Source organism: Centrocercus urophasianus, unplaced genomic scaffold (assembly GCF_019232065.1).
Source record: "Centrocercus urophasianus isolate 14NV4802_14NV808 unplaced genomic scaffold, USGS_Curo_1.0 seq_34, whole genome shotgun sequence".
In the NCBI taxonomy this organism is placed as follows: domain Eukaryota; kingdom Metazoa; phylum Chordata; class Aves; order Galliformes; family Phasianidae; genus Centrocercus; species Centrocercus urophasianus.
The window spans coordinates 311,916-332,932 of NW_024884911.1; the positions used below are offsets into that span (position 1 = coordinate 311,916).

Below are 21,017 nucleotides of genomic sequence, written 5' to 3' on the forward strand. Positions count from 1 at the left end.
AGCCCTGCCAACTCCTGGGCTGGAATGCTTTTCCCCTTTGAGACTGGTGCAGCCCATCTGTTGCCAGGGGGCTCAGTGTTGAATTAACTGCCCTGTGATCAAAAAAACAGTTGCTATACATTTCACTGTAGAATGGGTCCATGCAATCAGTAATACTAGAATGATTTTGGGTTTCTTGTTCTTTGTAAAGCTTTTGCCTTGCAGGACTCTGCTGAATGATACTGAGTGCATTTCATTACTTGTAATTTCAGTTTACTGCAATTACAAAGCATTTCATCCTTTTTATTTGTGTTCTTGATTTTATCATTACCATGTTTATTCCCTAGGCATGGCAGCCTTTTAATTAAACTTGTCTGTTGGTCTCTAAAGAGTTGGTACTGATTTTTTGCTTGCTTTGGTTCCTATTTTCAGCTACATGCCGTTACCCTTTGGGAATGCATGAAGGCACGATACGGGATGAAGACATCACTGCTTCCAGCCAGTGGTATGACTCCACAGGGCCCCAGTATGCACGGTGGGTCAACAGAAGGCAAAATACAACATTTTGATTTTCTTTTGAAGTTACCCAGTATGTGATTGAGGAAAATATATTTGTTTAGCTTCACTGTTTAAAAAAAAAAACACAAACCAACCCTCATTCTTGCAACGCGTGAAGCTGTGACTCAATATTAAGAATTTTCCCCATGAAGTGGTGAGATGTCAGACACGAACCCGGGGAGGTGGCCATGTCTCAGTGTTTGGAGCAGTTCAGGATTTGGCTGTTCAAGGCAGCACAGCTGGATTGAGCCCCCTGGTGAGCAGGAGATTGGACTGGGCTTCCACAGATCGCTTCCAACACCAATCTGCCAATGGATTTGGATCTTAAAAGTCAGCCTGGGACAGCACCCCAGGGGCTCTTGTGGAGTGTTTGCAACTAAATTGTAGGAAATCACTGATGAGGATGAATTTTCAACAGCATCCTTTTGAACAAATGGGCTGTGTGTGCTTGGACCCAAAAACCTGGAAAATGTAGAGTTGAGGAATTGTAAAAAAAAAAAAAAAAAAAGCAGCTTGAGGATTTTCTTTCAAGGTCAAGCAATATTAATATGTTTCTCTTGAGCTTGGCTTTTCATTTCTGTTGTTTCATTTACCTCAAAGCTGATACTTTCAAAGTATTTACAAATCTGACTTTCCTCAGACTTGTTTGTTAGGATGATGTCAAACATTCCTGTAGTTTCTGTGCAACTCAGATTTGAATTTCAAGTTAGCTACAATGCTTTATTTATATTTATACTGTTTTGGCTTACTCCCAGTTCTGCAAATACATGGGGCATCACTTACCATGTGCTACCAAAATCTGCTTGCCAGGGCGGCCAGATGTCCACAGGGTGAAGACATAAAGATGTCCCCAGCTGACTCTGTTAGAGCTGTCTTTCTCTTGCCACTGCCTTGACCTATAGTGTCTCCTGGGTGCTTCTTTCCTTGGTTCATAGGGGTTGACTGCACTCATTAATTCCATCAGCTAGAGCTGAGATTGCTGTCAGAATGACAAGGACACTTCAAGGGCTTCCTGTTTGCTAGGAAATCTCTGTTGCTGAAGACTGCAGAGTCTCCTTGTGTCCACATTAGAAACTTTCACCACCTGCTGGCTTGCACAGCCAAACTCAGACAAGTCTAGGTAAGGCACTGGTGCCTTTGTGGCTCCACCTGCTGATGAGTCCTTTCCAACGTGGGGTATTCAGTGGTTATATGGTTCTATTGCTGGAGTGCTCTTCTTGGCATGCAGTCTCCAAGGATTACAAACCTGAATTTTTGCATCTGGTATTGCAGTGTTCAACTTCTAAGCACAGAGTTCCACATCATGTGGCTAGCAGTGTTGTGCACAAGCAAGTCTGATGAATGAGGGAAATGTGATGGATAGTTTGAGATGACACAGAACAATTTGTAGATGGGCAGAGCTTTCTTTCTTAAATGTATATTAAGATAACTCCTCTGTGCTTGATACAGCTGTAGGGAGGAGGTTGAACAGCATTCCCTGTGTGAAAGGTAGGAGAAATATGCACTTCCTAGGCACGATGCTAAAAAGCAGGCAATGCACCATTTCCTACTGATTAGCTCAGTTGTATCTGAGCAGCATTATATTGCTGCTTCTGGGACAGGAATGACTTTTAATGGTTACAGAGAGGTATCTAAAACAAAGAGGGGCTGTCCTGAGCAGGAAAAGCCTGGCTGCAGGACTCTGGGAAGTGTCAAAAGTCAGTCCAAAAGGGAGAGGTTTTTACTACCGTTCTTTTGCTCAATTCTCAGTTTTCAGGTGTCTCCTAAGCTACTGGGGAGGATTGGTCCTCGGAAGTGAAGTCTTTTAATTTGTGTTTTCCCCAGGTTACAAAGGGAAGAGGGCGATGGAGCCTGGTGCCCAGCTGGGTTGCTGCAACCAGAAGATGTACAGTTCCTCCAAATCGACCTGCATAAGCTGTTTTTCATCACCTTGATTGGGACTCAGGGACGACATGCCCGTGCCACAGGCAAAGAATTTGCCCGTGCCTATCGAATCGACTACAGCCGCAACGGGGAGCGCTGGATCTCCTGGAAGGATCGTCAGGGCAGGAAGGTGAGTACAGACAGGGAGCTGCTGGAGAGGGTCCAGAGGAGAGCCAGAAAGATGATCAGCAGGCTGCAGTACCTCCCCTACAGGTGACAGGCTGAGGGAGCTGGGCTTGTTCAGCCTGGAGAAGAGAAGCTGCGGAGTGACCTCATTGCAGCCTTTCAGTATCTAAAGGGAGCCTACAAACAGGAGGGGAATCAACTCTTTGAAAGGGGAGATAACAGCAGAACAAGGGGAAATGGTTTTAAGCTGAGGGAGGGAAGATTGAGGTTGGATGTCGGGGGGAAGTTCTTTAGAGAAAGAGCGGTGAGGTGCTGGAACAGCTGCCCAGAGAGGCTGTGATGCCCCGTCCATCCCTGGAGGTGTTCAAGGCCAGGTTGGATGGGGCCCTGGGCAGCCTGGGCTGCTGTGAAATGTGGAGGTTGGTGGCCCTGCGTGTGGCAGGGGGTTGGAGCTTCGTGATCCTTGAGGTCCCTTCCAACCCTGGCCATTCTGTGAGTAGTAGATACTGAGTCATGGAGCATGCAAAGTACAAGAGGGTTAAGATGCTGTCCCCTTGTCTCTGACACCAGTTAAGGATGGTGCTCTCCTTTAGCACTGCCGTTGCAAGATTGTGAAGTTCTGGACCCACAATAGTATCTAGCATCAGCCATGTGCCATGGTATGCCTGCAGCACTGCTTCAATCCTGTCAGCAGGTGCTGAGTTCATCCACACACAGCTGAGTTTGCTCAACAGTAATGGCAGCTTGTGGAGGTGTTAGACAAGATCTATCTTATTTTTACCATTCTATATGGCAAAAGAATGTCTTTTTCTGTTATGGAGCTGAGGTACCTTTCTTCTGAGAGACTGGGAGGTGGCTGAAGCTTTCTTCTTTTAGCAGGATTCTTCAAGACTGGCTGCAATGCCATGGAAGAATAAGAAATACCTCTTAAGAGGAAAATTAATCCAAGTGCAGTCTAAGTGAAATTCTGCCATATGTTGTCTCCTGTTGGGTCTCATCTTCTGTCAGCAAGGTGTGGTGGATCCAGCTTACCTGGCTTCTCAATCTCCTATCTTAGGTTGTCCGAGAGCTGAAAAGGTTAATCACTGTCTCCTGGTTCCTGAATTCAGGACTTAGCTATGTCCCTGGTTCACTGAAAAAGTCATGGGTGTTTGTCTTAGGAAGAGGAACGTTAAGAGGCTGCCAATTAAAAGCCTGTTGAGGAGCCTGAGGAAGATGCAGAAACAATCTTTTTTGACTGTTCTTCTTTACCAAAGACGGAACTGTTCAGCTGGAAGGGACCTACAAAGATGGTCAAAGCTGCACCTCTCTGGGGCTAACCAAAAGTTGAAGCATGTTATTGAGGTCGTTATCCAAATGGCTCTTGAACACATTTGCCCTTGTTGAATTTCATGTCACCAGTAATTATGCAGTGATCTGCCTAGATCCTGCTGCAAGGTCTCTCCCTCCAGTCACCTTCTGGATTTCAGGGTAGTTGCTGGCACAGTGCAGCTCCATAGACATGTACAACCAGGTGCAGGAAACTTTCACAGCTGACCCAGCGCAGTTGAGCAGATGATGTGACCTCTCTCCATTTCAGCAGCCTTTCTCTGCTATTCATCTTTCATCATCTTCAGAGAGATACGGTTTTGTGAGTGGCTTCCTTCTGCAGTATGGCATGACCTTTTAGTTCTCATTGCACTCCTAAGCCACAATCAGTCTGTGCTGATGTGAAGATGAAACCAACTTTCTGCTCCTTTATTGACCTCCCCCATCTTTTAAATTGTCATCACACCACCAGTTGCAGTCCATGTGGCCTTTTGAACAGCCTCTGCTTCCATCCTTCCAAGAGTGACTCTTGATGCCAGAAGTGTTCTGATTTTTTGTCTCCATGGGTGCAGGTCCTTTCAGAAATCTCTTACATGCTTTGTGTCCATCACTGGGAGATTGGCAGTTCAGCTATTTCCACACACTGACTGTCACATAAGCAGTAGGCTGTTCCCAGAACTGCAGTGAAGGTGAAAGTCCATGACACACCAGTCTGTGCTTCAGTGGTGTCTGGCAGGGCTGCTTGCACTTCCATCCACCAGGCACTGCAGCACCTCTGAAATTTTGTTGTCTTGTGCAGCATTTCACAGAAAAAGGCTATCAGGGCACTCCACAAGGTAATTAATGGTGAGGGCAGGTGCTCAGTTACTTGCTGTTTGAATGCACACAGAGGATTGCTTGAAGACAGTGGTTATGTACAAGTAACCAAGGATCTCTGCAGCATGTGGTCAGCATGTATGTTCATCTTTTACCTGCCTTTCTCCTCTCCATCATAGTCCTGCCTGGTAGGGGTCTGCAGCGGGCAGGCAGCAAAGTGGCAGAGCCCTTCACCCTGTCAGCCATGCAGCAGGCAGGAGGAGGGGAGCAGCAGGTGCCAACCACACTGTGTGGGAAAACTGCCCAGTCTTGCACTGACGGGATGCAGCGACAGCACTGTAGGCATGGATTGCACAACAAGGAGAAGTTACTGATAAGGACTTGTCTTTTTCCAGGTAATACAGGGCAACATTGATACGTACGATGTGGTCTTGAAAGATCTGCGGCCTCCCATCATTGCTCGCTTTGTGCGGGTCATTCCTGTGACGGAGCTGCCCATGACTGTGTGCATGAGGGTGGAGCTCTATGGCTGTGTCTGGTACGGTAAGTAGCTGTTGCTTGTCACTGCAAAGTAGTCCTCACATCCACTGTCTGGGACTCACCTGTGTCCCTGTGTATGCAGAGGGAATTCCAGACCAACAGGACTGCTTCTGTTGGTCTGCATCACAAATAAAAGGGTCGTGTGGGCAGAGATGATGGAAGGCGGCTGCTGCTGTGTTTCTGAGGTGTGTGGCCTTCTTTTTTAGATGGTTTGGCATCCTATAGCATCCCCGAAGGAGGGACAATAGCAGCTCCTGGCTTTCCTATCGTTTATCTGAATGACTCGACCTATGATGGCTACCAGGAGCGCAGGTGGGAGAAGTCATCCTGTTTTCTCTCAGTCCTTCTGCAAATCATCTCTTCTTTCTTACTTACCTCGTCACTAATGTCTCGTATCCTGAATGCTTCTTTGGTGAGACCTCCCTAGCTGCAAGCTCTTAATGCTCCAAAGCATGTGCTATTTCAGTGGTTTCGTTCCAGGCCTTTGACATGCTGTTAGTTCCTGTTTTAGAGGATGTGGGCTCATGACATAACGGGTTCATTCTTAGATGGCAAAGGCTGTCAGGAAACGAGTTGTGTTTTTTTTTTATTACTGGAAGTTGTCAGTGCTTCTCTTCAAAGAAAAGAATGTTGTTACACAGCTCACGTTCTCTTTGTTCGTGCCTTCCATCTCTGCATGATGTGATGAGATGGTCCTGATGTATTTAGTTGCCTTAAAGCCCTCCTCGCTCTTGGTGTCTAATTTTGACCATCTCCATTGTACTTATTTCTTTGTTGGGTCAGGTACAGCTTTAAGCTGTTTTTGATACTGCATATCGTAAGGTGCTGCTACTCTGCCCCAGTTTGGAGCTGGAGCTCTGGCTGGCCCTTTAGCCCACGTGTCACTGGGACAGATAAAGATCCTTCCCCTCTTCCGTTGCCTCTGTTGCTTATGCAGGCTGCATTTCAAACTGTTGCAGGAGGTTTCTAGGGTAAAATGGATATGAAGTACACAGCAGCTGAACGCTAGGCCTGCACTCAATACCTGTGAGTTCCTATACAGATCTGAGGTACTCTGTTTGAAAAAGCCCTGATGGACTCGAAACACTTTGGAAAACTGCATCACTCCCTGTGGGAAGCTTCAAGTCAGCAGAGGCACCACTGCCAGCATGGGATGAGGGGAGGTTGGCTGATTGCTCACTATAGAGGTTTCTTGGGGATGATGCTTTGGAATAAAAACAAAACAAAAACACCTTAAAATAACTGGATTTTGAGAACTTGTTACAAAGCCCATTAACTTTTCACAAAATTGAGATTCATTAGGTTGGGTGGCACATTCCTTATGTTGAGGCAGTTCTGGTTTATGTAACAGTCTCTGAAATACTTCATAACAGTGAACTTGTAGACATTGCGTGACCGCTTTGTTTGCACACTTGAGCACCTTTAAAAGGCATTAAACTTTTTAGTACTTGAGTGTGGATGTCCTCTTGGGGCAGCATATCCCTGTTTGTGCAGGAGCAGGCCTGATAAGTGACCCAACAGTGACTTTTCAGTGATTTGCTGTCATAATTTAAGGTGCTTTCATTCCACATCCAACTGCAGTTGTCATCAGCTTCTTTGAGGTTTTTTTTACCTGAAGTTCTTTATGCTTTGTGGTGATTTTTGTAAAGTTGTGTTATGTCGTGCTGAAGGTTGAAATATGGGAAGAGGAAGTACCTTCTGAGTGCCTGAGAGATATAGAGAGGTACCAGGTACCTGTGTCTTAGGTTAATGTCTGGTACTCTCAAACTGCATTGGTACAGTGGGGGTTGGATATAGAAGAAAAAAAGAGGATTTTATGGTCAGAAAGAAGCAGGTGCTACACTTAGAAGTCCAGTGCTAGCTTAGCATGCTGAGTTTGCTGGGGATTGTCTGCATTTAGAGTTTCCTGACACAAAGCTCACTGTGCTAAGCTAGCTAAACAGAGCTAGCTGAACTTAAGCCTGTGTGCCGTGCTGGCCTGGAAGGGACTTTCTCTTGTCCAACTGCTAACCTGCTTTGGAGTCCACAAGGCATATGTACCTCTGCAAAGCCTGCTGATTTGAGGGCTCACCTGAAATGGGCTTTGGGACCTCCAGCATGTGCAGCAGCCCAGGTGACAAAGACTTCCTAGAGGAGCTGAACAAAACAAGTCCAGGGAGCAAGCTTGGGCACTAATGCTGCTGAACTGTTGGCTCTTTCCTTGCTATAGGCTGAGGGACGTTCCAGGGATGACACCAGAAGGCAGATGGGTCAGGATTGTACCACACCTGGCATCTTTTACTCAGCTTTCCAGCACTGATCTGGTGGGCTCTGCACTCTCAGATAGGAAGTGGAACAAAACAGGGTTCTGGGAGAAGAGTCTGATCAGCTTTGCCAATGGAACTGATAATGCTCTCCTCTTGCACACGCAGCAGTGCCAAAAACCCCCAGTTACAACTGGCTGAGCTGCCCAGGGTCTCACTGCTTTTTTTTTTTTTTTATCCTGCTTTTCTGTGCCTTCCTGCAAACCTTTCCCCAGTGATTTCCCCAGGGTAGCGTGGAGCAGTGCCTCCACACAGCTCTGTGAAGTGCTGCCCTGCAGTTTGCTGTCAGGAAATCTTTAGTATCACTTTCTGTAGTCTCCATTTCTGTTGTTGAGAAGCTCTGCCTAAAGCTTGGCTTTGCTGTCAGTGCAAAAACTCCTGCCTCCTCCGAGGCAGGGAAGACCTTAAAATCCCAGCTTGAACAGAATAAATGGGTTGTTGCCCAACTGTAGGAAGTGAGGTTTTTGTCCACGATGCGTTAAGAATAAACAAAGGCTTGTTTTCCCAGTGCCAGCCAAAGGAGCTGAGTGCTTTCACTTCTGAGCTGTGGGTGCTGAGCTGTCACTGTGCTTCTTCCTGGCCAGGCACTTGTATGGCGGTCTGGGCCAGCTGACGGACGGCGTGCTGGGCCTGGACGACTTCACACAGAGCCACCAGTACCGCGTGTGGCCGGGCTACGACTACGTGGGCTGGAAGAACGAGAGCTTCAGCGCGGGCTTCGTAGAAATGGAGTTTCAGTTTGACCGACCGCGGAACTTCACCTCCATGAAGGTATGGGGTGCTGTCCTCCTCCAGCAGCCTTGGGGTGGGCTGTGGGTCTGCCTGCTCACAGGCTCCTCGTTTGGGGGCTGGAACTTAATGATCCTTGAGGTCCCTTCAGCTCAAGCTGTTCTGTGATTTGGGTTCCATCTCCGAAGCTGGAGGATGGAATGTGTGCAGAGGGACGATGTGAGTAGGCATCATCCCAGTGTGGGATGCTGAAGCAGGGCAGCACGTACCTCTCTGATCTTGGACACTGTCAGTATTTGGCTTAAACGACTGGGGAAATAACACCTGGAGCAGTGTTTAGGCAGCCCCTGTGGCCAATTAAGATGGATTTAGGATGCAGGCTGCTCAGTTTAAGGCCTGTGTGACCCTTAAAGGAAAAGAACGTGTTTTTGTTTCCATTTTTGATGATAAACTTCTTTGGACGCCTCAGTCTGTGCTCTGGGAAATCACTTACGCTGAGGAGGAGGATGACCTGAACTTTTTAATTCTGTAGTAAATAGAATCTTCTAAAAAGGGTCAGTGGCTTTTCTTGTACGGATTTCAAATGAAGGAGAACCCACCACATCCTTCAGTAAATTGTTTTGGTGGTTACATACCCTGGGTTTTTTTTGTCTATTTTTAACTTGCGACCATTGGCTCCCAGCCTGCTTTTGCTGGCCAAAAATAGGAATCTTGCCTTCTCAGAAACTTTCCTGCTCCTATACTGCGGTTGAATCACGTTCTTAATCACTGCTTCAGTAAACTAGGTTGGCTGAACTTCGCAGTGCCTTCCCTGTGAGATCTAGGATCACTTTTGTAACTGTCTTCCAGTCCTTTCTTTGTCTGCCAATATTCCTTTGGAGGTACAGAGACTGGATGCAGGGTTTCCATCAAACTGCATAAAAGAATGGTAGCAATTCCCTGGCTTTGGATAACTCCTCTTTGTTTATCAATCTTGTGATCATATTAATCCTCTTAGCCAAAGGATGGGGAGCCAGTGTTCATTAGGAGTTTGGTATCGTGCTGAAAGTCAGTTCAAAGTTACTGGCTTCCAGTGCAGACAGAATCACTGAAGTTTTGTTCCTGAGTTCACAGTCCAGAGGAACACATTCCTCCTAGGAAAACACCTACAGAATGATTTGTGCCTTCACTTTATTTTCTTTTTAAGACTTACTGGACAAATTTTGATCATGTGAATATTATTCATGAGCTCATATTATGCTAATCAGAACAAGTGTTCCAATGCCTCCTGAAAGCCTGTCATGTAAACACAGCCATCAACCAAATAAACACATAGAAATACTTCATTTAGTGTTTCATTATAAAACTGTATTAATCAGCGTAGATTATTCCTTGTTCCTTATTAAATATGAGCTGTTTCAGCTTTGCCTTTTGCACAGACCTGGTGGTCTGTAAATACTGTTCTGTGTTACATCTTGATACCTTTTTGCTCGATTCTACTCTTCTGATTTTCCCAGTATCCAAGGAAGTACTAAAAATAAAGGATAGCAAATACTGCAGCTGCACTGCAAACTACTTAGGCTTGTACATTATAAAATTGGACTTCAGTAGGTGGTGTTTGGAATAGAAAGTGTCTCTGTATCAGTCCAAGATGTGAACATATCCAACTGCTATCCAAATACAGCACAAACTGTGTATTGCAGATGTCAGGCTTTGCTGCCTTGTTATGGATGACTGTATCTCTATACTGAATAATGTTGTCTATCCTTCATCTGTTCTTAATTACCCTCAACTACCCTTCTTTTGTCTTCTTCCTTCTCCCCAGGCCTGCTGTCCTCATTACTGCTTCACTGCTATTCACTGCAAGGTCTCAGAGGTCGTGCAATTAATGGGGTTCAGAGCTGCATGTAGTTTGGAAAGGGCTGCTGTCACAGTTGCTAATGCTCTGGAGTTGTTAGGAAATGATTTCTAGAGTTGCTAAGGGAGGACTGGACCACTGTGGCTATGAAAACAGAGGTGTATGGTGAGAAGCACTGAACTATTTAAGGTTCACCTTATTCCTGTGGTTCCCAGTCACTGGGTACAGTGCCAAAATGCCTTGGTCCTGATCTTCAGGAGGTCTTTGCTTTAGTGAGATGTTAACTTGGCAGCATAGTGATGCCAGTTTAAAGTCAGCATCGCTGCCTAAACCCATGGTGCCATTGCAGCAGGCAGGGCTGAGCTACCAAGAGCACGATGCATGTGGGCTTACGTGGCAGTGTGAGGAAAACAGCCACAGCAGAACTGCTGCTGTACGGTGGGAGAATTTCTTCCTGAGGTCACACACATTGCGTGGTTGCTTTGTGGAAGGCATCACTTAAATGTGGAAGCTGGAGGATTTCTAAAAGAGGTTAGGGCCCAGGTACAGTTTGCTTTTCCCTTGCAGGGTCTGTGACCAAGAAGAGTTGGTGTATGAAGCTTTAAATTGTGCAAGGCTTCTTGGATTTATTTTTTTTATATGGGCCTTTTGAGCACTGATAAAATTGGCTGTTATTGTATCATTTATTTTGGGTTAAGAGTATTCATACAGACAGATGTTAGAAACAGAAAACCTTCATGAACAGAAATCCACGAGGCTTAAATTGTTTATTTCAACAACTGTTCCTCTTTCCTGCTGTGTTCTCCTTGCCAGGTGCACTGCAACAACATGTTTTCCAAGGGGGTGAAGATCTTCCAGAAGGTGGAGTGTCTGTTCAAACCACGTCTGATTGCAGACTGGGAGCCTGAACCTGTTGGTGTGGCAACGGTGTTGGATGACAAAAATCCCAGCGCCAGGTTTGTGACCGTCCCCCTCAATCAGCACGTGGGCAAAGCCGTGCTGTGCCGCTTCTACTTCGCTGACACCTGGATGATGATCAGTGAGATCTCCTTTCAGTCAGGTGAGTGTTCCTGCAGTCAGGTAGATCTTGGGAAGGGTGGAGAGCGGAAGGGATGGTGTGCAGGTGCAGGATGTGAGCATAAGGCACTGCGGGGCTGCGCAGTGGGGAGGAGGTAGCAGAGAGTTGGGAGGGCAGTGCACGTATAGGAAAGTCAGGTCTACAGAGGATGCTTTTCAAGCTGTCAATGATGCAGGTGTGCAAATGCACAACCAGGGCAAAAATTGAAGTGTGGGGCAGTTTTTTTTAAGGTAGTTGTGTGCTGTTCATGGGGTCAATTTTTACCTTCCCTAAGCATAATTGAACTACATCTGTAGCTAGCATGGAAGTTAACAGATTGCAGGTTTATATATTAAAAACAAGCAAAAACAATGCAACAGCCTGAAACTTTTGTTGTAACTGTGCAGCAGAAGTCAGTACCATGAGGTGGTTTGAAAGGGTCTGGCAGGGGAGTGGGCAGAGCCTTGAAGAAAGCAGCCGTCACTGATGTACAAAGGTTGTGGCTCCAGCTTTCTGCTCTGATGTTTTCTTGTGAGGGGACAATCGTAGGGAAGCACTGCTCCAATTGCAGCTTGTTCCTTATCTTGCTGATAGCAGCCCCTGCTGGCTGCCTTCCCTGTTGCACATGGGACTTGGCAGGCTCTTGGTGCAGCCTGGTACAATGATTCTGCTAATCATGCTAAAAGGAGAAGAAGAAAGATGATGGGTGCAAAAAAGCCTTTGCTACAGTACCAGCTTTCTGCCCAGGCTCAGGGAAGGATATTGCATGCAGTGGCAGTTTGCTGTGGTTAGAAGTAAAGGCTGTGCAGGCTCTGCACGCTCCTGCTGGGCAGGCTGGGAAGTTCAGCTCGGGATCTGCTGTGTGGGTCTCAGCCCAGGCTCACTCTGGAAGGCAGAGGTCATGCTTGGGATTACGCTGACTGCTGGCAGGAGCAAAGAGATTTTGTTGGACTGACGTTTTCATTCCTCTCCCACAGACATGGAGAGTGTAAATCCTATTTTGGTTACGGCAGCCACAAGCACTACAGATGCCCTGGAAACAGCCTACAATGTTACTGAGGGGACCTGGGGTAAGGGCTTCTGTCACTCCGTTGTGTCAAGGGCTCGAGGGTTGGGGGTGACATCCTAGCTGTTGTGGTCTCTCCCTCTCTGTAGGTCTGGGTATGGCCTGATTGTTGCCCTCGTACTCAGGGCTGCAGCTTACAGTCCTCCAAGCCTCAGCTGTGTCTCCTGCCCTCAGCTGCCCTATGCTGCCTCACAGAGCAAGTAGGCTGAGTGGACGTGGGCCACTGGTGAAACTCTGCAAGTACATGGAGCCATCGAAGGAGTTTGTTCTGATGCTAAGAGCATCAGAAGTTCTCTGCACAGTTCTTAGCTGTGAGCCTTCATATTGTGGCTAACCAGGGCAAAATGGGAACACAGCTGATGTTAATACTCAAGAAGCTGTGATCTAAGATCTTTTCTATACCAGTCTGTAGAAAGGGGCACCATCTCATGGAAGTTAGCCAGCATGTGTAACAGCCTGTGCTTTACTGATGGCAGGTTGTTGTTAATTCCTCTCTGTTTGCAGAAACCACATCTTCTGTAACGAGCACCTGGATAGGAGAGAAGGCAGATGACTCCAATACCTCCATCCTTGTGGGCTGCCTTGTGGCCATTATTCTTCTACTCCTGTTGATTATAATCATTATTCTTTGGAAGCAATATGTTCAAAAAAGGCTGGAAAAGGTAATATATACAGTGGGGCTATTTTGCAGGCACGTGTTCAGATCTAAGAATTAACCCTTAAAGAGCTCTGAATTCTGTGGAAAGCACAGGGTTTCCTCTGCTCCCTCTAGCAGCTAAAACCTTGGTCCCTCAGCAGGGCAGTGTGGGGCCCTGTCCAAGATGTTACTGGAGACATCTGTAGTGGCAGTTGCAGTCAGTTTATGACTCAAACTGAGCGCCACCTCAGCAGCTTTTTCTTTCTCTTTTCTGAAGGCCCCACGCCGAATCCTGGAGGAGGATGCCACAGTTCGCCTCTCCTTCTACAGCTACACCATTGCCAACAACCAGACCCAGATCCACCAGTCAAATCCCACCTATGAACGTGCTTTTCCACTGGATTTGGAATATCACCAGCCGACTACGCTGCTCCACAAGCTTCCAGAGCTATCCCAAAGTGCAGAGGATTCAGGTGAGGGAATCGTCAGACTCCAGAAGTTAAGCAGTTGTTCTCTTATTATTTCCCTCACGTTTTTAAAGTGTCTGAGTAGTCGTCTTTAATACAGTGCAGCACTGGAAAGACAGCATTTTGAAGCTCAGAAGCTTTTTAGTATGTAACATTGGCAGATGGAGCACCAGCCCCCACTGAAGGGTGGTGGCCTTTTATTGTTCTCTTTAAAGATTGTTTATGTATTAGCCAGGTCATCTTTTTAGGAGCTGATTTTGGCAATCACAGCAGCAAGTCATCGTGTCTCATCAGCCCCTTGGCAATGGAGTCACTGCCTGCAGCGCTCCCACGCTGTCCAGACTGCCTGGGGGAGGAGGAGGAGAAGGCCTTCAGCACGTCTTCCTGCAGCATGGGCTCTTGGAGACTCCATTAGAAAAAGCAGAGGCAAATGCAGCAGAGGGTTGTCAGTGGTGTGCTGGCTTCCAGCCCCTGGGGAGCTTTAGGATGTGCACAGAAGGGAGCATTTCCCAGAGGCTTTTGTACTCGGCGTCTGTGCTGCTGTTCGGGGGATGGAAGGGCAGTGCTGCGTTCCTCAAGCAACAACTTGCTGAGGTCCAGCATTATGCTACATGAGGAGATTGGTGTGGACTGAGTCAGGATGAAGCAGGACACGTGTTCTGTGTAATAACTGACCGTACGGGGAGTTGTTTATAAAGAGTTATTGCGTGGTATTTATGTGAGTGAGCTGGAAGAGATAAGGTGGTGTGATATCAGACTGCAGAGAAAATGGAGGCCCCAGTCTCCAGTGAGGAATATAGAGCAAGTCTCATGTTGCAGGCGACGTTCCCTGTCAAGTAAAAAGATCAAACTTAGGATGAATCAGAAACAGGTAACCACTTTGGGCTTGTGCTTCCATGTCTGGGCAAGAATTTTTGCTCTCCCAGCTGGGTAGAGCAGGGAGCTGATGAACACAAGTTCACTTGTAACTCACGACTGTTTGTTGTGGAACTTGCAGAAGTGCAGTTTGTTCTGGTTTAAGCCCTACTTGAAACGAAGCAGCCTTCCATCTAGGTTGGCACATTGCTGTGAGGTTAACATGCACGCAGCTAAGCTGGATTCCCAGAGGTTTGCAGGATTCAGGAGTGGAAGCCAGCCATGCTGGTTTTAAGGGAGTGAGAGTCTGACTCAACCTGTCTTTGCTTTCTCCCCAGTGTGCAGTGGGGACTACGCTGAGCCTGACCTGACCAAGTCCACCCCTCACCAAGGCTTTCAGAACAATGTTCCTCACTATGCTGAAACAGACATCGTTCATCTCCAAGGCGTGACAGGCAACAACATGTATGCAGTCCCAGCCCTCACAGTGGATTCCCTTACCAAGAAGGACATCTCTGTTGGTGAATTCCCACGGCAGCAGCTACGACTCAAGGAGAAGCTGGGTGAAGGACAGTTTGGAGAGGTACAGCCATTCTCTTCCATGCTTTCTCTAGCAGAAAGGAGATGTCTGGCACAACGAATCCTCTCAGCTGCACTCTGGCATGACTTTGTCCTTGGGGACTGGGATACCTGCAAGATAGTGTTTTAATACATGCTTCTGCTGTTGGTTTGGACTGAAAAGGACCTTAAAGATCATCTAATTCCAAACCCCTGTCATGGAAAGGCACAGTTTCCTTTAGACCGGGGTGCTGTTATTGCAGAGAGCCCTATCCTGTCCCTGCAAGGCTGCAGCCCGGTGCCACACAGGAACCTTTCGTAGCAGGCAAACTTTGCCTGCTGTCTGTGTCCCTGTTTATGACCTGCAGGAAAGGCCTGGCAGTGTGAATTCAGGCTGCTTCATGCCCTTCCACAGAGATCTCAAACGTGTGGTGCTGTCCCTCACCTGTAGGCATGTGACTGTATGTCACTGACTCCAGCTGAGCCAGATTCACTCTGGGTGAAAACAGTTTTCACATGAGCAGGTGTTGGTTCTGATGGGGCTCTTCATGCCGGCCCTGGCCGAGGCAGACATTGCCCAGGCTTTGTGGTGCCCTCACATATTTTCTGGCGTCGCTTCTTGCTCAAGTCCCAGTTTGCCTCGGAAGCCCCAGGCAGCATGATGCACACATCTGGCATCTGCCAAGCACTGTCTGTGTTCCTTGGGCTCCTTTTGAGCTCCCTCTGTTCCTGGCTTTTTCTTTTCTCCCTGCTTTGGTTCCGTACTAAGCCACATGCTCCCCTCACTCTTTCCTCTTCACCTGTGTCTCTATCATCCCCAGCTTTTCCTCACTCAGAAATTCTGTTTGCTACATTTTGGCAAAGCACAGCCCTTTTCCCTTGTCCCCCTCACTTCTGTCTGGATCTCTCTATTGGAAAGGTGCTGGCATCCTCAATCTCCTTCACCTGGCAGTCAGCCACTGCTGTGGCATAGATCCTGCCCTGTCCTGGCTTGCATTCCAAAAATGTGAGGATTTTCCTCACTATTTTGCTTCAGGTTTCTCTTTCCTGCTGATTCCTTTCCTTTAAATAACTGTTAAAGCTTTCTCCTTCTCCTTTCTGTTGTTGATCAGCAGCAGCCAGGTTCTCCATCCCCTTTTCCTTGGAGTTTGATTCACGGCCTGTTTCTTTCCTGACATCACAGGCTCTTCCCCTCAGTTCTGCAGAGGTGCTGCATCACAGTTCTTCTTTCTCTCCATCTCACCAACCTAATCTTACCAAACTGCTCACCATTGTAAGCTCTGCTCTGCTGCTCTGCCTTAGTGTGCAGTTTTGCTTCTGGCAGCATGGCTCATCCATGCATTTTTCACTCCACCCAGAGCTTCTGCAATTCCCAAGCCATTTATTTCTGTTGTTACCCATCAGCTTTCTGGAAACAGTGACACACTTACCTGCACCTTCAATACAGGCCCTTGGTACCACGGCTCTTTTTCTTACTGCTGGCTTGTACGTCTGGTCTCTGCTTCATGTTGCTAGACTTCCAGAATTTGATGAGAATGAATCTCACAACTGTTCTTTGACCATGAGATTTCACTCTCCATGTAACTGCTGCAGCTTCTTTGCACTTCTGTTTCTGATTTGTAGGCCTGTCCATTTTCTGTGCTGTTTCCATTTGCTATTCACTTGCTTCTTGCATAAGTTCTTGCTGCATTCTTCATATAAAACTAATCTCCCATTATGTTTCATTGCTGCTGCAAGCAAATCCAGTCTGCTCCCTTCCTGCAGTCCTTTTGCCCATCCTGCACACTCACAAACAGCAATGTTTGTCCAGTTCTCCTCTTGAATGTGCATTCTGATAAATTCTCAAGCAAGTGTTTTGTTGCACCCTTTCCTCCATCTTTTTTTATACAATCCTGGCAGTATTTTCATGTGGCTCTTCATTTATTTATCTGAACAGACCCTGAATTCAGTGCTTTCCTCAGAGCATTCACCTCTGGTTGCACTAATAGGTGATGTGTTCAAACCACGACACACCTGCATTTCTCCCTTTTTTTTCTGGAATTAAAGGACTCTGGAGAGCTGTCTGATTTCTGGATGCTCCTCAGTTCAGAGGTCAGGCTGCAGGACAGTTCTGTACGTGCTGTGCATAAGCTGTACATACCCAGTGTGCTACAGCCTGCAGTGTTTGTGTGCAGGTGCAGCACAAAGCAGACAACCCCAGGCATAGGGGCTTCCTGAGCATCTCTAGTGCTTGCTGGGCAGGTTGACCCCCACTTAGTTGTGCACTGCACCAGTGGTCTACGTCTGTGGAGTAAACTGGGAGCCTGTTAGTCTGCAGTCCATGTCTGTGTTTATGGGCTTTGTGGTGTAGGTCCAGAATCTGGGGCCAACCCATGGGCTGTTTGTCATCAGAAGCACATCACTTCTATCAGATCATTCACTTGGTCGTTCTGCCAGCAAACCGATGACCTCAGTGTAAGATTGTTTTCCTCTTGTTTTCTGCTTGCACTCTCATAGTTACCCCTGCTTTCTGCCCTGCAGGTGCATCTTTGTGAAGCTGATGGCCTGCTGGAGTTCCTGGGGGTCCCTTCCACAGAATTCACTCACCAGCCAGTTCTCGTAGCAGTGAAGATGCTGAGATCAGATGTCAACAAAACAGCCAGGTAAGCACAGTGCCAACCACCTGAGAAGGAAAGCAAATACTGCCCAAGCAACAGCTTCACGTGGGTTAACCCTGATGACCTCTGTGAGAGAGGCCTTGGTGTGTGCTTTGTGTCTGTGTAAGGATGCAGTCAAAGAGCTGAGGGTGGGAAGAAACAACGTCAAACTGAAATGCTGTATTAATTCCCTTTTCTGGGGAAGGGGTGGATGCTGCACGCGAGGCCAGAACCATCTTTCAAACTCACTGTGTGCAGATGTGTAAATATCTCTGGTCAGGGATTTCCTTACCTGCTGCTTGTGTTTTCCTTAGGCAGAGGAATAGCTTAGGATTCAAATCTCTGTTTTCTGTTTCACAAGAAATGATTTCCTGAAAGAGATCAAGATAATGTCTCGGCTGAAGAACCCAAACATCATCCGGCTTCTGGGGGTGTGTGTGCACGACGACCCGCTGTGCATGATTACAGAATACATGGAAAATGGGGACCTCAATCAGTTCCTGTCGCAGAGGGAAATCTACAGCAAATTTGCAATTTCAAACAACATTCCCTGTGTCAGGTAAGAGGAGCTGCCTGTACTTCAGCTCAGTCTGCAACACAGAGCTACCAGCTCCTTCTGTACCTTCCAGCCTGGCCCCAGCACGAACTGTGGGCACTGATTTCACTTTGCAGAGGATGTTGTTCTTGAGGCCTGCAGAGATCTCTGTTCCCATGAAGTGTCCCTGAGTGTGGGCTCTTCTGGTTTTGCATTAGTGAGGTTGCATCAAGCATTCATTCAGCAGCAGGCCACTTGCACTGCAGATAGAGTTTTGGGATAAAGTCAGGAATTGCTTTTGGGCTTTCAGGATGTTTGGTACATTCTCTGGATGCCTGAACAATATTACCTACAGAGAGCCAAGTGTGGAGCTTCATTAAGGAAAGATTTCATCAGGCAAATAAGAAAAACAGTGCTCTGGCAGAGAAGGTGGCTTTGTCTGTAGGGACTCTTACCTCCCTCCTCTGTGGAAGGATTGGCATGAAGACACCTCTGCTACTGCAAAATCCTTCCCTCAGGGACAAGAGGTGCACTGTGCTTGGAAAAGGAGCCCTCTGACCAGAGCTCCCTGCATTGCTCTGCCTTGGGCATTTTCACCCACAGAGGGATGGGTTTATTTACAGTTGAAGGGCAAGGCAGAGCAAGCTCTGTGGGTGGACCGAAGGGGAGGTGGTTGTGTCTTCCAGGATCTCGAAGACAACAGCTTTGTTGCTGCCACAGCTGGCAGTGGTCAGTGCTCCTGCTGTGGGATGTTAAGCAGACATTGTGAGGAGTTGTGACAATCAGAGCTGCTGTAGGATGGCCTTGCATCCGAGTGGACAGATTCCAGCTCTCTTCAGTCTCCTGTCCATTCCTCACTTTTGAAACAGCTTTTGCCTTTAGAGCTGGGGCTTTTTTTTTTTTTCAGGCCATAGTCTCAAACAGTCTTTCTTCTTCTGCTCACCTCTCACCTGACTTTAGCACCAGCATTCAGTGTTCTTCCCTGCTTTCCATTACTTGGCCCTACCCATCAGGTTTTCTTCCTTTTCCAGCTGATCCTTCACCCACTCCTTTTGTCCCTTTCAGCCCGACAGTTTCATGCTGAGGGACGCCTGTGTGACCAGCTCAGATGTCTGTCTCCATAGGAGCTGGTTACTGATAGTGAAATGAATCCCACTGCCAAAGAGTGCATCTTGTGTCTCTGCCAGTTCCTGTGGGTGTCTGATTGACACAGCAAGTTCCAGCTGTCCCTGCACCTTGTTTTGTGTTTGAGATGCATCTTCCTGCTGTCTGGCTGTTTAACAAATCATGAAGATGAGTGAGAAGTCTCCCATCCCTCTCTGTGTGCAGCACTGCATGCACCATGCACTGCAGAGCTTGCTGCATAGGGGGGCAGGGAGCCAGTAGATAGCTGCTGATAAGACCTGCCAGAAAGCAGGTGGGTTGGGGCATTGGGTGCCTTGAACTGAAAGAGAAGCAGCCCCAAGCATGAGGCACCCAAAGAGGGGAGGGGAGAAGGCTGGGAGTCTCTGCCTGCCCCGAAGAAGGAAGCCAGCAGCCACGTGAGTGAGGTATGCAGGGTGGCTGAGTTCCTTCTGTGGGAGCACAGTGGGTCCACCCAGGTCAGAAGCATTGAGCTGGCAGTGGGACGGGGTCAGCTGTCAGCTGGCTGAGCTGTGGTGACGACAGGGAAGGGGTGGCAGCCCCTCCTCAGGGCAGAAGGGCTGCCTCCCAGCTCTGCAGTGATGGCTCAGCTATTGGCAGGTGGGTCAGATGTATTGTCATGAGTCGTGCTGTTATCATTCAGATAACAACAGGGGACCTTTAAGGTTCCTTCAAACTCAGGTGATTCTGTGGTAATGCCTTCCTCACTGCCACCAGAGCACAACGAGAGGTAAGGCTTTTTTCCTGAGCTTCAGCAGAAAAATAATAATTGTGAACAGTTTTTAGATTTGTTTTGACAAACACTTGTTTACTTGAAGTGCTTGAGCACAGTGAGAAGCAGCTGAGCATCACAACTGCTGGGGTGTGAAGAATTCTGAGAGTCAGATGGTCCAGATTCTGTGCATCACGCGACTTTGTTCATGCTGCCTTCATTTTGGTGATGGGCAAATTGAAATTATAACAAAACGCTTTGGTTGACATGTTGGTAATATTAAATGTAAGCTGTCTTCAATGTTTCACGTGCTTCTGTTAATATGTGGTAGCAGTGGTTTGAAATAGTGAGCTGAGCACTTCTTAAGACATGAAATTCTGAGTCTGTGCAGCTTAATTTTCGCTGGCACTCTGGGAATTATTGCTTTGCTGCATAAGCCCTTTGAAACTCTTGATATTAATGCTTGGTATTAAATGTGTAAGGGATGTCAAATTCTTACAGCCATGAATTTCAGGGACAGCTCAGGAGCCTGGCCTAGCCTGGCAGGTTGGGCTGTCAGTGCCCTGGAACTGGGACAGTTCAGTTTCACTGGTATTGCAAAAAAACGACAGGTCCCCACAGTACATCCAGTGCAAGGCCAAGCAGTAGGGAATGTCAGGCAAGGACCGAGTGCAAGGAACTGCATTGATTGCCTGTGTTCTGTCATCTTCTATTGCAGCTACTCTAACCTGCTCTACATGGCCACCCAGATTGCCTCTGGAATGAAGTATTTAGCATCTCTGAACTTCGTGCACAGAGATCTGGCAACTCGCAATTGCCTGGTGGGCAACAACTACACCATCAAGATCGCAGACTTTGGCATGAGCAGGAATCTGTACAGCGGGGATTATTACCGCATCCAGGGCAGGGCGGTGCTGCCCATCCGCTGGATGGCCTGGGAAAGCATCCTCCTGGTAGGCACTGCCTGAAAGCACCCCATCTCCCTCCCTCTGGTTCTCTGTGTGCCCTCAGTTAGCGAGTGGACTTAGGACAGTCTTCACAGGTGGCTGCAGATGGCCTGGTGAGATGTGTGTGAGGTTATGTTGGGCTGGGAAGGAGGGTTGTCCTTGCAAACACAGCACTTAGGCTCCAGATGATCTGTGCTGCTCTGTGCCTGGCATTCAGGATTCCTGCTGCAATCACAGGCAAGTTGCTGTTCTGTGCTGCTTCCCCAGCTCTGAAGCCCAGAGGGG

At 47.6% G+C, this 21,017-nt stretch overlaps 1 protein-coding gene across 3 annotated transcripts in view; it reads left to right on the forward strand.

Moving 5' to 3' along the window:
* The window catches only part of LOC122166805 (discoidin domain-containing receptor 2-like), a 37,859-nt gene that overhangs the window by 12,468 nt on the left and 4,374 nt on the right, over positions 1–21,017 (forward strand). For all 3 annotated transcript variants that reach the window (XM_042830848.1, XM_042830849.1, XM_042830850.1), the window contains 13 exons: positions 412–514; positions 2,362–2,590; positions 5,106–5,253; positions 5,457–5,562; positions 8,138–8,324; positions 10,933–11,179; positions 12,154–12,246; positions 12,747–12,904; positions 13,157–13,352; positions 14,540–14,784; positions 17,280–17,401; positions 17,757–17,954; positions 20,504–20,738. In XM_042830848.1, the coding sequence (XP_042686782.1) occupies positions 412–514; positions 2,362–2,590; positions 5,106–5,253; positions 5,457–5,562; positions 8,138–8,324; positions 10,933–11,179; positions 12,154–12,246; positions 12,747–12,904; positions 13,157–13,352; positions 14,540–14,784; positions 17,280–17,401; positions 17,757–17,954; positions 20,504–20,738 (2,267 nt within the window). The remainder of the gene's footprint in view (positions 1–411; positions 515–2,361; positions 2,591–5,105; positions 5,254–5,456; positions 5,563–8,137; positions 8,325–10,932; positions 11,180–12,153; positions 12,247–12,746; positions 12,905–13,156; positions 13,353–14,539; positions 14,785–17,279; positions 17,402–17,756; positions 17,955–20,503; positions 20,739–21,017) is intronic.